At 34.4% G+C, this 17,260-nt stretch overlaps 1 protein-coding gene across 6 annotated transcripts in view; it reads right to left on the reverse strand.

The window, feature by feature from the left end:
• The window catches only part of SENP6 (SUMO specific peptidase 6), a 188,533-nt gene that overhangs the window by 82,035 nt on the left and 89,238 nt on the right, over positions 1 to 17,260 (reverse strand). For all 6 annotated transcript variants that reach the window (XM_037843881.1, XM_037843880.1, XM_037843879.1 and 3 more), the window contains 2 exons: positions 7,137 to 7,282; positions 1,858 to 2,245 (listed from right to left, as the gene is read on the reverse strand). In XM_037843881.1, coding sequence (XP_037699809.1) covers positions 1,858 to 2,245; positions 7,137 to 7,282 — 534 coding nt within the window. The remainder of the gene's footprint in view (positions 1 to 1,857; positions 2,246 to 7,136; positions 7,283 to 17,260) is intronic.

Consider the following 17,260-nt stretch of genomic DNA (forward strand, 5'->3'; position numbering starts at 1 on the left):
TCCATATGTCTGGAATACTGGGCAAGTTACTCAATCGCTTTAAGCCTCATTTATAAAATGCGGATATTGGTACCTACCTCATATGGTTGTGAAAACAAAATTTAAATTGGCTAGTGTATAATGATCTATCACAAAGAAGGGAACCCAACATGCAATGAATTACATCTTTTATCACTACTGTGGAACGTTCTTAAAATGGAACATATTTTTCCATATAGTTTAATGGGAAAAATTTAGCTTTTAACTTTTGTTTTAAGCTGGAGAATGGAGCAAAGTTATGTTTTATGGTTTTAATTCATGGTTGATACGGTCCCAGGTTAAGCTCTGAATAAACTGTTTGAGGCATCTCAGAATCTATTTATGTTTATACATCATCAACCTAACCAGATATGGACTTATTTAATTTTAATGTTTTTTGTTTTTTTTTTTACTTTATAATTTTATCAACTCCCAGTTCTCCCTTATCCTGGAAACTTTTTAGGCTCTTAAATTTCCAATATGAAGTTCCTGCCATAGTGATAATATCCAGCAACTGCTATTATCAAATGTCAGTATCATCATAAGCAGAGTGTGAGAGCCAGGGAGCTATCATACAGTACTTCTTTTATAACTGAGCTCTTTAAAAAAAAATAAGCTAATGTGTTGATATGGGCTAAGGTTTTCATATTGAATTGGTTTAAAACAAAATTTGACCTACATCTGAGGCTTAAAAAAGTTTCTTAAATTTTTCCATTTACCAGCATTCAGAGTAATGACTGGAACCCAAAGCACCTCCAAAGATAGCCAATGGAGAGCTTTTCTTTTCTTCCTATCTAATTTTGGGTGTGTGTGTGTGGGGGGGGGCAGTTATTATGAACATACTGATTTTGATATATTTGACATACTTCAATTCATAGCAATTATGGTTCTTTTTGTAACTCACTGCCAGTTTAGCTTCTGTGTCTTTTGACATGTCCATAGTAATCTCTGCTTCCATGCTTCCTGATAAGTCCAACTAGAAGATCTAGGTTTATCTTGCACATTTCATGTTCCTGACCTAGAGTCAGCCAACTCTCTGGGGAGCTTAGTGGGAAAAGGTACTGAACAACACAATTTGGAGCTAGGATTGTTCATTTCCATACTAGGCTTGTTTACTGTTTCTAGGCATTTTCTGTGGGTAAAGCCAGGAAATGTGTATTTTATATTTAAAAGAAAATATAAAATGAGTCCACGCTATTATCTCCAATTAAAATTTTAAGTTATAGGATTTTATTTTATTTCTGTATTCCTTTTTCCTACTTTGAAACACCCCCCCCAATAACTGTATATACAATTTATTCAACTAGTCCACAACTGTTTCCAATCTTTTGAGATTTATTCAAGACAGGGCTGCATTTTGTACACACTTACACATGTGTGTGTGGACCCAAAGACAGGAAAAAGATTTAGGGGAGGTACAAAAGTGGCAAGGGAACTAATTTTCACTGAGTCCTTTCTATGTGTCAAATATTTTATTGGCTGTGCTGGGCAGTTTATATTTTATTTTATTTACTCCCCTTAAAAACATTATGAGGGAGGAAATAGAACCACTTATAGAAAAGAGAGGTTAAATTAACTTGGTCCAAGGCAGAAAGCTGGATGTAAGAGACTGGCCAAAGTCTGTGTTCTTTTACTCTTTAAGATGGACAGAATGGCAACAATGTCAATCTTTTCCAACTACACGGACAGGTTTTAATCATCCTGCCTAAAAGGCATGTTATATAAATGATACAGTAAGTTATCCTTCAAAATATAAATATGTCCATGCTCACATTAAAAATCTGTATGAAAAAATATTGGATTAATATAAGCAAATGCTGGAGATAGTCAAATACTTACTTGGATCATTTAGGTCTGACACGCTTGTTTTCCTTTCTTTCAAGTTTGTAATTTTGGTTATTTTTGCCCCAGGTAAAATGACTTTCCCATTAGTCTGTAAATAATTCTGTCTACTACCATCACAATTCACAATAATATCAATTGGAACCTTTCCCACACTGTTGCCATAAAACTTCTTGATTGTTAATCCTGTGTTTTGTGATTTCTGTCCTCCAGAATTCTGATGAATTGATGTTCTTAACAAAGGTCCAGTAGGTTCACTCAAAGTTAGAGCTTGTCTGCAATTTCTCTGCAAATCCTTTGGAAAATTAATACCACAACTTTGGCATTTGGTTTGATTTTCTTTTTCTTTTCCACATTTTGGACAATATTCACGCTGTTCAGAAACCTTAAGTTCGAAAAGAGCAGAAGAAACAAGACTTCGGCATTTTATTTCAACATCAGGGAAACAAACCAAAACTCTCAAAATTATGTCCCTCTCTCCCACGTCATCTCCCTGTTTGCCAGGAGATCTGGACAAGCCATTTTAGAAATTAACATCAGAATGTCGTAAGGGATATAAGACCCTCCAAGTCCAGAAATCTTCACATTGGAGCATTTATACCCCTTGAGGATACAGGAAGATTTCCCAAGGCATATAAGGCAAAATAATCTTAAGGGCATTAATATATAGATCCTCAATTTCTGTTTATAATCATTCCCAAAACTGATTTGAGTATCATTCTGATATCAAGGCATCTTCTGCTATAATTAATTGCCCTCCCACATATTAAAAGAAAGTTAAACTTATCTTCCATTTGAAATCTTACAGTGGTACACTGCCCTGGGGTACAAAAACTGCCAAATCAAACAAAGCGATAATTAGAAAAAAGAATTTATTTTAAGGACTATTTAACAAAAACTTCTGCAAGAGAGTTATTTCTAAGTCCTTGCTTGAAAAAAAAAATATTTTAAGGAAGACCTAATCTAGTTTACAGTTGAGAGATCTCTTTTAAAAAAATTTTAATGGTAGAGTACACCATGTGCTTTTTGGCATAAAACGTGGAAGGAGTTCAAAGTATTCAGTGCTATTAGTACAATAAAACTCTATCCATTCTAATGCATTTATTTATATGAGCAAGGTTCTTCAGCACTGTAAGAAGGAAAAATATCAATAGATTTTGAACTCTGTCTCAATATGTAACATAATATTTATCAACAGACACATAAAGTAATTGGGGTAAGAAGTATCTAAATAAGAGATACATTTCCAATAATTTTATTTTGTGTCTAAATAATTGCTTATAAAACTTTGTAACAATATATAATTTTGATCAACAGTGCACTATTTATAATTAAAATAACTCAAATCCAGAAGAGAATATTTTTTAGCACTTTGAGCCTTATATCACAGGAAATAAGCAAATAAGTATTTATTGTGACAATGAAATACAAAAGAATGACAAAACATTATTCATTATGTCACTTGGTGGGAAATATCAAATTCTATGGTATTTGGATGCTACCAGATCCATATATGATGTAAATGATTTAACAATTCCATTTCAAAATGCCATTTCTTTCACTGTGCCAGATATTACATCCTATGTGATGATCTAAACATCTACAGTTGTTTAAAATTCTTGTACATGGTTGCAAAAGGACTGACTGGTGGGTAGCAGTTACATATGATTACGAAGGTATATGTCAATTTCAAAATACATTGAAATGAATAGAAGTTCTGTACATTTTATTTTACATAAACTTACACCTAAACAATACTAGGAAAGTACACAAGCAAGAAGGTCAGAAGACCACTACCCTATTCTTATTTCCTTGATTTATATATGAGAAAACTGACAAATTGTTTACCTTGTCCAACATAACCAGTAACAAAGTATTTCTATTATTACATATCTAAAAATATACCCCAGATAACAAAAAGGAATGAACATCAAGCTTTAACTAGGGCAAAGCTAAATTTAGTGGAACATCAACTCATCATCTCAGTATATTTGGACACCTCTTTCTCAGCCAGCACATTGGAGAATTCAGTTATATTATCTTGTATATTTTAGGTTTAAAGAAATTATTTTTCCCATAACACATTCAATAGAGCCCTCTGCTCAGAATGCATAGATAACAGACAAACTATGCAAGTAATTCTTTAACCAATTATGGGACAGATTATCTGACTCCTATATTTTAGCTTATTAACAACAGAAAGGAAGAAAATAATGTGATATTTAAGTGAAATAACAAACAATGCAAATGGATGGCCATGTCCCCATATCACCTGAAAGGGAAGCCCATAAATAAAGAAGTACTCATTACCTACCTACTACCCTATGATCTAAATCTCTAAGAAAAGTCCAAATCCCACTAGTAAACTGAGTTTTCATGATGAGCATAGACGTATTTCTACCTGAACCTGAGTTTAAAGAATTCTATGGCACACCTAAAAAAGCTAAAAGATGTTGATTTCTGTGTGAGTTAGAGCCCTATTTCCCACAGTGGGAGTCAGCTATAAATACAGAACTCTGCCTTAAAAATCTAAGGATATATATGACTAAGCTGGGCACTGATGGCTCCAATAATTTACGGTCTGTAATAAAGATAAATAGGATGAAAAGAACTCCATGAGATATCTTCTTTTATAAAACTGATATTGAAACATACATAAAGCACATCCCTAGTATTAAAATCCCGAATACTAAGATACAGAAGGAAATATATCCTGAGCAATGAGTGTATGTCTTCCACTGACTAAGAAACACATATATTGGAACTGTTTACAACAATCAGCGACAAAATGCTGATTGGATGAACCAAATAAGATAAACATGTTTATGACAAAAACTAGAGATTAAGAATTTTATCAACTGAGCAATCTAAAAACTAGAATCTCAACACTGCTAAATTACTTTTAATAAAGTATATATGAAGTAGTAAACTTTCATAAGAATTTTATGTTTAGTATAATTTCTTCTGGAAAACAAAAGAGTGATTAAAGTCTTGCTTTCCCTCTTTTGGTCAGTAGAAGACTATTATAAAATAAATCACATACTATCTGCCAGTCTCTATAATTAAATAATCACATATCAATTAAATATTACAATTAAATAATGAAGCAAACTTAACAGGAATAATGAGCCTTTCTTTGATGAGACACCAGTCAGGCAATATCATTTCCATTAAATATTCTAAAGATTTTTAATACCATTCGGTAAAACAAGGCAAAAATTTCGTCATGAGCATTGCATAGTCTGGAAGTTCACAGGCTAAATACCACATATGGGAAAAAAAAAATCACTCATCTTGTTCAAGAAAAATAAAGATTACACAGAAGCTGGCTACAAGTTATCCTTTATCTCCCACTAAGAGGACAATCAGAACAACTGGCATGTGAGTAAAGAGTAAAAGAAGAGGGAAGATTTGTTTTATTTTAGGCAGTGAAAAAAATTTTGAGGCTTTCAGATGGCATGCCCAGTGAAGGAAAGAAAGCATACCTAGGAAAGAGCTTTCATCCTTTCTCTTTCTTTTATCTGGGCCAGGGAGTATGTCTGGGGGTGGGAGTGGGAGTGGGAGTGGGTGTGGGAGGTGGATGGGTGGGTTTGGAACGCCAGTGTGTCTTATACCAATCTTAGGATGGCATGCTAGGAGGCTGGTCATGCAAGCGGAAAATGAGCAAATAAGTAAATAAACTGGGGATGCTGGGATGCTGGGAGTCAGGTTTCTCACTGCCTGTTAACAAAATTGCAAAGTGGAAAGGCTAAAATAAACATTGTGGTGTTGGACTGGATCGGAGTTATCAGTGTGAACTCATGATGGATTATAACAAGTATAAATATTAATACATACACACACATATACTTCCTAGCTCTGTCCACTGAGAGGACCTAAAAATGACATCCCAGTAGGAATGAGCATAACTAGTGTCCACATATCTTCACTCCACTTAAAGGAACAATGGCTTCTTGAAGAAATGCATGACTCTAGGGCTGGGACAGGGAAAGTAACAGGTGAGTCTAGGACAACTTAGACAAAAATAAAGAAGTACTTAAAGAATGATGGAGATATGTTAAATAGAAACAGGTTCTTGGACAAAAAAGTAAGGAAGTGCTCAAAGAATGATGGGGATATGTCAAATAGAAACAGAAGCCAGGTTGAAGGGACTCCCATGGGCCAAGTTTGAGACAACTTAAGCATCAAAATAAATAATGACAGTTACAGACTATCACCCTTCGAGTAAAATAAGAATCCATGAGACCATGCTGATACAAATAGATGAGTACATAAGAAAACAGGGGATTAAAGGAAGCTCCACCTTACAGAAGTCTTGTTAATAAATGAACATAAAAGTACCTATTAAATAACTTTACAGCAGAGAAGCCTTGAAGAGAACAACTATATGAAGATAAAAGTTAGTATCACTAGTAACTTGAAAATAAACATCATGTGCCTCCTGATGTGATACAATGAGATTATAGCATCACTTCTGAGATATTCTTGAAAAATGTATAAATCATGAATATCAGACAAATTCAACTTGAAGAAGTCTACAAAGTAAGGGCTCTACTCATCTCACAAATATCAAGGTTATGAAGGACAAGGGAAGACTAAGGAATTCTTCCACACTGAAGAAGACTAAAGAGTCGTGACAATTAAATGCAATTTGATCCTGAAATGGTACCTGTACCTATAAAGGATATTATTTAGATGAAATGTGAATAGTGTTTATGTGTTAGATAGTAATACTGAAATAATGTAAATTTCCTGATTTTGATCATTATACTTTTGTTATGTAGGATACTATGTTCCCTTTTTAAAATGAAACACACCCTAAATATTAAGTGGTAAATGGGCATAATGCTGGTGCTTTATACTTGAATGGTGCAGAAACACACACAGACACACATACAAGAAGGGGTGGGAAGGGAAGGAGGGAGAGAGAGGACAATAAAGTAAATGTGGAAAATCAGGGAATCTGAAAGGATATATGTGTACCCTTTCTACTATTTTTTCACCTTTCTGAAAATTTATAGTTACTTCAAAAAAATCTGTGGTTGAGAGGAATTATTTGGAGTGTGTAGCAGAAAGGTACTGATTAATTCTTTACAAAAAAAAAGGAATATTCTATGTTTTGTACAGGTAAAACAAAATGGTCTATCTGAAAGCAGAAATATTTGCTTAAATTAACTTTTCTTGGTCTCTTCTAGTCCTTGATAAAAGGTCATCTAGAAAATAATACTAGTAAAAATACTGTCTGATTAGCAACAAAGAGTAATTTCTATACCCACCTCTAACTGGGTTAAACATTTTTTTGAAGCAGGAGACAGAGAAGCAGTAGACTGATAAGAACTATAGTGACGTTTCTGTTGCACTTTCCTCTTAATTTCAGGCTCCAGTTGTGTTTCAGATTCTTCTGTCTTCTTCATTACACGTTCTAACCAGGAGGAAAAACCAAATTAATGAAATTAAATTTTATAAGTTCTTCGTGATCAATGAAAGCGTGCTATTTTACAAACTCAATATTACGTTTTAGTTGAAATAAGCTAGTCTTTCAACATCAACAATATAGAATACCCAGAACTTTAAGCCAGAGCTGTTCATCTCCTAGACGTTACTGTCTACTTTTCACTCTTCATTCTCCATACTGTGGACCACTTCATCAAGTGTACAAATAATCCATGAAGCTCATTCTTTGCTATTAAGGCCACAGAAACACTTCTTGTACCGAATCACAAATGTATCCTTCTTTTTCAAGTTAGTTATCCTTACATTAGTAATGAGAAAATTTTGAATTCAAACATAGGTACAACTGCTTAGATAAAAAAAATTAAACTAATCCCAACCTAATGGTTTTAAGTTTAAGAAATAAAAAAGAATTTTCTTTATTATTTTGCAATGTCAATTTAAAAATCTGAGACATAGTCATAATTTTAAAATGGTTTGAAAAACTCCAAAGCAGACCAATTTATAATTCATTACATTCTCCCTTGATTATCGGCAAAATTTTAAGTTTGCAGGAGGCCAAACACATGTTTCTAAAACAAAAGTTAAGGAAACTACAAACTAAAATGACCTACTTGCACAATGTCAAGTTTGTTAAATACTTCTATTTTACTATCTTTAGTATTCCCTTATCTTTATATTTTTAAGATAAAATGAAAGAAACAAAAATCAACATTAATATTTCTGAGTTTCATAAATAATGTTGTCTCAAGAAACCTATTATAATTATTCTTTGTTAATGTAATCACACCAAGTTTTAGTAAGTGATTACCACCTTCTCAGCCTCTGCACTGGTCTACCAACCCTATTTTCCTGGACACCAATTCTAAAAATTTAAGTGATTGTTGACTACTCCTAATTCCTCTTTCCTTACATTCAAGTGAATTCTACTTTCCAATAACTCTTAAATTCACTCCCTCCTGTCCAACGACCCTGCTACTATAGTTCAGATGCTTACCTCTTGCCTAAACCAATCTCCATAATACAAAAAGGCGACTTTGCTATTCTTATGCCTAAAATCTTTCAATAATTCTAGTAGCTAAGGAAAAACCTCTAAGCCTCAATACTTGGGAAAAAAGGTTCAGCTATGCTCCTCAAAAGAGATACATTTCTTCTGATTGTTTTCTCTTTCACCATCATGTCCCTTATATAAGCCATTCTCTTTACCATCAAAGCCTTTCCTATCTATCTGGTGAATTCAAACCTTTAATTGTTAAGAAACTACATCGGCCCCATTCCAGGCCAATCATGCAATCCTCTGAATATCCATAGCATTTTACCTATAATTCTATTAGACCTCATTTTATTTTATTGTAATGACATGTACTAATCTGTTTTCCTCTATACTGCCAGCTCTGAAAGAGTAGAAGTCATGTTTTAGTCATGTTTTTTCCCAGCATATAGAAACTTCCTGTACAAAGGTAAGAGCTGGACCAATGTTTATGATTAACGAGTCACATAAGAAAAGATAAAATTATACGACACTTGAAAAAAGATACAATTACATGGTGTGTAATTAACTTTTTCCACACAGAGCTAATGGTTCACTCAATTTTAGAACATGACTTAGAATCCAGACAAGTAAAGAAACTGAAAGCGTCTCCTTTTTATTCTCAAGATTTAATACCTATAGTCATGGAGAAACCAACTCTAGTCCAGAGCATCCAGGTGTTAATTATTAGTCCTTAGAGGGTTAACTTACTTTGTTAACTGCTTGATTAGATATAAAAAGCAGTTTTCTACAGCATGGTACTGGCATACAGACAGACATACTGATCAATGAAATCTGAGAGTTCCGAAATAGACCCTGAGAACTATGGTTAATTGAATTTTGACAAGACTCCCAAGTTCACTCAACTGGGACAGAACAGTCTCTTCAATAAATGGTGTTGGAAGAACTGGATATTCAAATTGAAAAGAATGAAGAGGACCCCTATCTCACACTCTATACAAAAATTAACTCAAAATGGATCAAAGACTTCAATATGAAATGGATCAAAGACCTCAATATAAGAACCAGTACTGTAATACTGCTAGAAGATGATGTAGGGAAACATCTTCAAGATCTAATGATAGGACGTAGTTTCTTAGACTTCACACCCAAAGCACAAGCAACCAAAGAAAAAATATATAAATGGGAACTCCTCATAACTGAAGACTTTTGAGCTTCAAAGGACTTTGTCAAAAGGGTGAAAAGGCAGCTGAAACAATGTAAGAAAATATCTGGGAACCACATATCTGATAAGGGTTTAATATTCAGAATATATAAAGAAATCCTACACCTCAACAATAAAAAAACAACCCAATTATAAATGGGCAAAAGACATGAATAGACATTTCTCCAAAGAGGAAATACAAATGTGTAAGAAGCACATGAGAAGATGCTCAGCTTCACTACCTATAAAGGAAATGAAAATCAAAACCACAATGAGACATCATTTCACATCTACTAGAATGGCCGCTATTGAACAAACAGGAAACAACAAGTGTTGGAGAGGATGTGGAGAAATAGGAACACTTATTCACTGTTGGTAGGAATGTAAAATGGTACCGCCACAATGGAGGACAGTTTGGCCGTCCCTCAGGAAGCCTGAGGAATTGCCTAAAACCTGGCAATTTCACTATTCGATATATCCCTAGAAGATCTGAAAGCAGGGATGTGAACAGACATTTATTTGCAGTGACGTTCATAGCGACATTATTCACAATTGTCAAAAGATGGTACATGTCTGTCCTTGCGCCAGTACTATGCCATTTGGATTACTGTGGCTTTCTAATAAATTATGAGATTGGGACATGGGAATACTCCAATTTCATTCTTGATAAAGATGGCTTTAGTTATTCAGGGCCCTTCCATATAAATTTGATGATTTGATTTTTGCATAGAAGGTTGTTGGAATTTTGATTTGGATTGCACCAAATCTATAAATTGCTTTGGGTAGGACCTACTTCACAATGATATTTAATCTTTCAATCCATGAACACAGAATTTCCTTCCATTTATTTAAGTCTTCTTTGATTTCTGTTAGCAATGTTTTATAGTTTTCTGTGTACAAGTCCTTTACATCCTTGGTTAGATTTCTTCCTAGATGTCTCATTCTTTCAGTTGCTATTGTAAATGGAATTTTTTTCTTGATTTCTTCTTCCAATTTTTCATTGTATGTATAAAGAAACACTATTGATTTGGGGTGTTGCTCTTCTACTGTACCGCTTTTCAGAATTCATTTATTCCTTTAGTTTGTTGCATCTTTTTCAGGATTTTCTGTATACAGGATTGTATCATCTGCCAATAGAGAAAGTTTTATTTCATCCTGTTTAGAGGTTAGGTCTCTGATATGAAGTCTTTCTTCTTCTTCTTCTTTTTCACTTTTTTATTGTAGAATCTAACGTATATACATAAGTGACAACTTTCCAAGTGCAAATTAACAAGGAGTTAGAAAATTTCAAAGAATATTATGTTACAATTCCACAGTTTAGTTATTTCCTTATTATGAAATATAACATATATAGAAAATGGTAATATCTTTCAAAGTATACATATAGGAACTTCCCAAAGTTATTATGAGTTATAGTATAATAGTTTGAGTTATTTCCTTATTGTGAAATATAACATACATACAAAAAGGTATAGCTTTCAAATTACCATTTAACAAGTAGCTATAGAACAAAATTCAAAGAATGCTATGGGTTACAGTTCCACCATTTCAGTTCTTTCCTTCTAACTATTCTAATACCCTAGCAACCAAGAAAAAGAAAATTATATAAATATTCAGTATTCATAATCCTTTATTAAATTCCATCTTGTCCGTTGCTTTCCTTTCCTCTAGTTCAATTACTTCCTGATCTTCACGGAAGTCTAGGCAGTGAACATATTCTTTTTCAAATGTAAGCATTTAGAGCTATACACTTCCCTTTCAGCATTGCCTTTTCATTCCCATCAAGATATTTCCTAATTTCACTTCTAATTTCTTCTTTAATCCATTGGTTATTAAAGAATATGTTGTTTAATTCCCACATATTTGTGAATTTTTTCATTTCTTTCTCTGTTATCAATTTTTAGCTTCATTCCTTTGTAGTTGGAGAACATACATTATATGATTTAAATATTTTTCAATTTATTGAGACTTGTTTTGTGACCTAACATACAGTCTATTCTTGAGACCCTGTGTGCAAATGAGAAGAATGTGTATTCTGTTTTTGTTGGGTGAAGTGTTCTATATGTACATGTGTGTGTGTGTGTGTATACTTTAGGTCCACTTGGTTTGGACTATCATTCAAGTTTTATATTTCCTTATTAATCTTTTGATCAGATAGTCTATCCATTATTGAGAACTGTGTGTTAAAGTCTCCTACTATTAATGTAAATCCATCAATTTCTCCCTTCAAAGCTGTCAGTATTTGCTGTATATATTTTGAGACTCTATTGTTAGGTTCATATATATTTATAATTGCTACATCTTCTGTTGAAAGTTCCCCTTTATTGATATATAATGACTATCTTTGTCTTCCTCAACTGTTTTCAACTTAAAGTCTATTTTACCTGATTATACTATAGCTACCTCAGCTTTCTTTTTGTTCCTGCATGAGAAGTATACTTTTCCATCCTTGCACTTTCAAGCTACTTGTATTTTTGAATTTAAGGTCTCTTGCAGGGAGCATGCGATGGGGTAATGCTTTTCTATCCATTTTCCAATATCAGATTTTGGACTGGAGAGTTTAATCCATTTATATTTAAAATCACCACTGAAAATACAGGACTTTCTTCTGCCATTCTGGTATTTAGCCTTTGTACACTTTACACCTTTTTTGTCCTTCACTTCTGTTCATGTCTACTTTTGTATTTATTTGATTTTTTGTGTTGTACCATATGGAATGCTTTGTCATTTCCACCTGGACATTTTTTTTTCCCACCTATTTTCCTAGTGATTACCATGGGGTTAAAACTTAGCATCCTAAATATTTAACAGTCATATTTGGTTTGATACCAACTTAACTTCAACAGCAGGCACATACACTTTTCCTGTACCTTCTGTCCTTGCGCCTTTTTTTTGTACTTGTTACCACTTTTATCTTTGTAAACTGTATGCCAAAAACATAGATTTATCATTACTTTTTATGTATTTGCATTTTAGTACATAGAAAGTAAGAAGTGGAGTTACAACACCAAACAATTTTCTACAATAATACTGGCATTTACAATTACCCAAATGTTTACCTTTACCACTAGTCATTATTTCTTTATGCTGCTTTGAATCCGTCTAGTGTCCTTTCCTTTCAGTCTGAAGAACTCCTTTTAGCATTTCTTATAGGGCAGTTCTAGCAGTGATGCACTCCTTCGGCTTTTGTTTTTCTGAGACTGTCTTAAATCTCTCCCTCGCTTTTGAAATAAAGTCTCTCCAGATATAAAATTACTGGCTGGTAGTTGTTTTCTTTCAGCACTCAAAGTATTACAACCCACTGCCTTCTTGCCTCCATGGTTTCAGATGAGAAATCGGCACTCAATCTAATTGGCAGCCTCTTGTACGTAACACGTGCTTTTCTCTTACAGGTGTCAAAACTCTCTCCCTGTCCTTTGCATTCAATAGCGTGACCAATGTATGACGGTTGTTTTTTTTTTTTTCCTTTATTCCTTCTGCCCTTTCTTCTCTTTTGGAACTCTCTTAATATATATTGGTGCACTTGATGGTATCCTAGAGTACCTAAGGCTATTTTTTCTTTTAATAATTGTTTTTCCTTTCTGCTCCTTAGATGATCTCATTTCAAATGTCTTGTCTTCAAGTTCATGGATTCATTCTTCTGCTGCCTATCTGTGCTTGAAACCCTCTTGGGCATTTTTCATTTCAGTTATTGTTTTCAACTCCAATAATTCTGTTAATTTTTATATTTTTAATAAGATTCTCCATATTGCTCATTCACTGATATCCTGATAACCTTTAGTTCTTTCTTTGTATTTTCCTTTATCTCCTTAAGCATTTTTAAGACCATTTTTTAAATGGCTTTGTTCAGTATGTCCACATTCTCTTTTTCTTCATTGTTGTTTTCTGGACTTTTGCCCTTTTCCTTTTGATGGGCCATCATTTCCTATGTCTTTGTTTATTCTGCACTCTTGTTGCACACTGTATAGTTTAATATTTTAAAATGTTGACTCTGGGATTTATACCCTGGGATGTTTTCTTCTTGATTTTCTAACCAGCTGGTGATAAGACAAGAGATTTTCTTGAACTTCAGCCCTTCCATCAGAACGCCTGCCAAAGGTGAATGCCATGTGCAGGGTTTTTCCTGTTTTTCTGGGCCTCTGTCTTTTCCTGGGCTTTCGCTTGTTAGTTGCTTTGCAGTCACCCAGGTAGAATGGTGGTTTGCAGCTGTTATGCACCCCAGAAAAGGCCATGTTCTTTTAATCCATTCCTGTGGGTGCAGACCTGTTGTAGGTGGGAACTTTTGGTTAGGTTATTTCAATTGAGATGTGACCCACCCCATTCAAGATGGTTCTTGATCCTTTTACTAGTCCTTTATGAGACAGTAAAAGACAGAAAAGGCCCAGATAGTTCAGAGAAGCCCCTGAGAGACAAGACAACACCCACAGGACCTGGCAGAGGAAGACACTGAAGACAGAAGCTGAAAGCAATGAAAAAAACCTGGGAGAGAAGGACCAGCAAACGCTGGCCATATGCCTTCCCATGTGACAGAGGTGCCCCAGATGTCATCAGACTTTATTCAAAGAATGTAATGTCCTATTGATTCCTTAATTGGGACAATTTCGTGGCCTAAGAACTGTAAATTTGTAAGCTAATAAATCAGCATTGTAAAAGCCAAACCATTTCTGGTATACTGCATTCAGGCAGCTTTAGCAAACTCAAACAGTTTTTTTGGTACCAGAAGAGTGGGGTACTGAGATGCAAATACCAAAAATGCTAGGACAGCTTTACAAATGGGATAAGGGGAATATTCTGGAAGAATTGTGAGCTGCTTGGTAGAAAAGGCCTAGATTTCTTTGAAGAGACGGTAGAAATATAGACACTAAAGGTACTTCTGATGAAGACTTAGACAGAAATGATGAATGTGGCATTGCAAACTGGAGGAAAGGCAATTCTTATTTTAAAGTGGCAGAGGATTTGGCAAAATTGAGTCCTGATTTCAGATGGAAGGCAGATTTTGAAAGTGATGAGTTTGGATATTAAGCCAAAAAATTTCCAAATTAAATGTAGAAAGTGCCACCTGGCTTCTGCTTGCAGCTTTATAGTAAAATGTGAGAGGAAAGAGATAAACTAAGAACTGAACTCTTAAGTACAAAGAAACCAGAAACTGATGGTTTGGAAAATTCTGAGTTTCCAGAAAGTGAGTCTCCAGAGAACAGAGCTCTATGTCAGGATTTAATTGAAAATGGATCCAGTTGTCCATTTCAGTGTGAATCAGGATTGGGATGGAGTTATCTAGAAAGGATTTGTGGAAAGTCCCATTGTCTGACTAGAAATCCGTCTGGCTTTCACCAATAGGAGAATGGATAAATAAAACTGGTACGTCTATACAAAAGAATCCTAAAAAAGAACAAATTACTGACACTTGCAACAACATGGATCAATCTTTAAAAAATAATGTGGAATGAAGGAAGCCTTATACAAAAGAGTATATAATGTATTATTTTATGTATATGAAGTTCTGGAACAGTTAAAATGAATCTATTCTGGGAAAAGTCAGAACATTATCTAAACAGGAGAAGAAATAAGAGAACTTTCTGTAGTGATAATACTATTCGTACAGTATCTTCACAGGAGTTTAAGTTAGAAAGGTATATGCATGTGTGGTTGAATTGTACACTTAAGATTTGTGCATTCTGTACATTTAAGATGTAGGCATTTCACTGTATATCAATTTTTCTTCAAAAGAAAACTGTAAACAAATCTCAAGCTCTAGTTGAAGGTGTGCCACCTGAAATGTTTATGATCACTGGTATCTACAATTTACTCTAAAATGCACCAAAAAGTAAGCTGAATTCATGCAGAAGGAGATGAGTAGATATGACATAAAGCAAGTAAAGCTTACTAGTAGGATCTAAATGGTAGACATATATTTCTTCACTGTAAGAGATGTTCAACTTTTCTGCATCAAAATTTTGGGAGAGGCTGAGGAAGGCCCTTACCTTTCTTGTTTGACAATTTGGTTCTGTGATATTACTAAAATGCTGGAAAATATATGCCCAAAGAATAGAATTGAATACATCTATCTTTATTAGTTATGTATTTGCTGTTAAAGTACTTTTACAATCTTTCAAAAGAGAAACAAATGAAAAGAAAAAACTGGTTGGCTTTCACCATCATGGAGCTGCTACTATGAATGATTTTCAATATAAAATAAAACTAAAGTCATGTCACAACCTCCTTAAAACTCACTTTTAGCTATATATTATAATTGTGGCCTACTGAAGTCAGTAAAAAAAGCTCTTTAGCATGTAGCAAAAATCATTTCACAATCTGGTAAACAACCTACCTCTCCAGCTTCATCTCTGTCTATCCTCCACCCTATTCTACAACAAAAATGTTATTTATTCAAACAGGACAGACTCTTTCATACTCATTTTGTCTTTGCATTCCATTCTCATTAGTTGCAAAGCTTTTTCTCCCTTTTTTGGTCTGTCAAACTCCAGGATAGTCAAAACTCAGTTTTACTCACTTCTTTTGTGAGGACTTAATCCCCCAAGAAAGGATCAGTGATTACATCACTTTTTTATGACACCACAACGTTTTGCCCTTGCTTCTATTATAGTTCTATCAAACTGCACAGCAATGTGTTTCCAAGTATGTGGTCTTTTCTACTTCTTAAGTTCCTCAAGAATAGACACAGTCACAGTAAAGGGAGGTTCAAGGCAAGCTTGAATTAATAAATCACAGCCAACTTTTTAAGGTATCAGTGGAAAGCCTGCAGAGTTAGATAGTAAAAAAAAAAAAACCTGACATTTAAAAAACATGAGCAAAAACTATAGTTGAAATCACCAAGCAATTCATTATCTACCATGTTAGGATCTCTGAACATACACCCAAATACACTGAGGAAAAAGAAAGTTAATAAATGAGAATATGATTAAGAACAAAAATAATTTAATATAGAAACAAGTAAATAAAAATAAACCTAGAAGTACTTTAAGAATAGGTGAATATTTTTAGAATTCCAGGGTGAGAAAAGCTTTACTAAACAAGACCCTAAAAAAGTAAACCTAATGTTTTGGTTTGGATTTATCATGGCCCCCAAAACGCCATTATTTTTGATGCAATCTTGTGGGGGCAGATTGGTTAATATTTTTGATTAAGATGTGACCTTTCAGATTGGATGTTTCCATGGAGATATGACCCACCCAACTGTGGGTTATGACTTCTGATTGGATAGTTTCCATGGAGGTGTTACCCTGCCCATTCAGGGTGGGTGTTAATTGGATCACCGGAGTAGTATAAAGGAATTCACAGACAGAGGGACGCAGAGCAACTGAGAGTGAATTTCTGTAGAGCAGCTGCAGCTAAGAGAGGACGAAATGCCCCAACAGCAACACTTTGGAGAAAGCCATTTTGAAATGCAACCTGGGAGCAAGCAGACGCCAGCCACGTGCCTTCCCAGCTACAGGTTTTCCGGATGCCAATGGCCTTTCTTTAGTGAAGGCACCCTTTGCTGATGCCTTACCTTGGACACTTTATGGTCTTAAGACTGTAACTTTGTAACCAAATAAGCCGCCTTTATAAAAGTTAATCCGGAGGCGGGGCAAGATGGCGGATTGGTGAGCTGTATGTTTTAGTTACTCCTCCAGGAAAGTAGGCAGAAAGCCAGTAATTGCGTAGACTGGACACCACAGAGCAATCTGACTTTGGGCATACTTTATACAACACTCATGAAAATGTGGAACTGCTGAGATCAGCGAAATCTGTGA

Source organism: Choloepus didactylus, chromosome 7, assembly GCF_015220235.1.
Source record: "Choloepus didactylus isolate mChoDid1 chromosome 7, mChoDid1.pri, whole genome shotgun sequence".
NCBI lineage: Eukaryota > Metazoa > Chordata > Mammalia > Pilosa > Megalonychidae > Choloepus > Choloepus didactylus.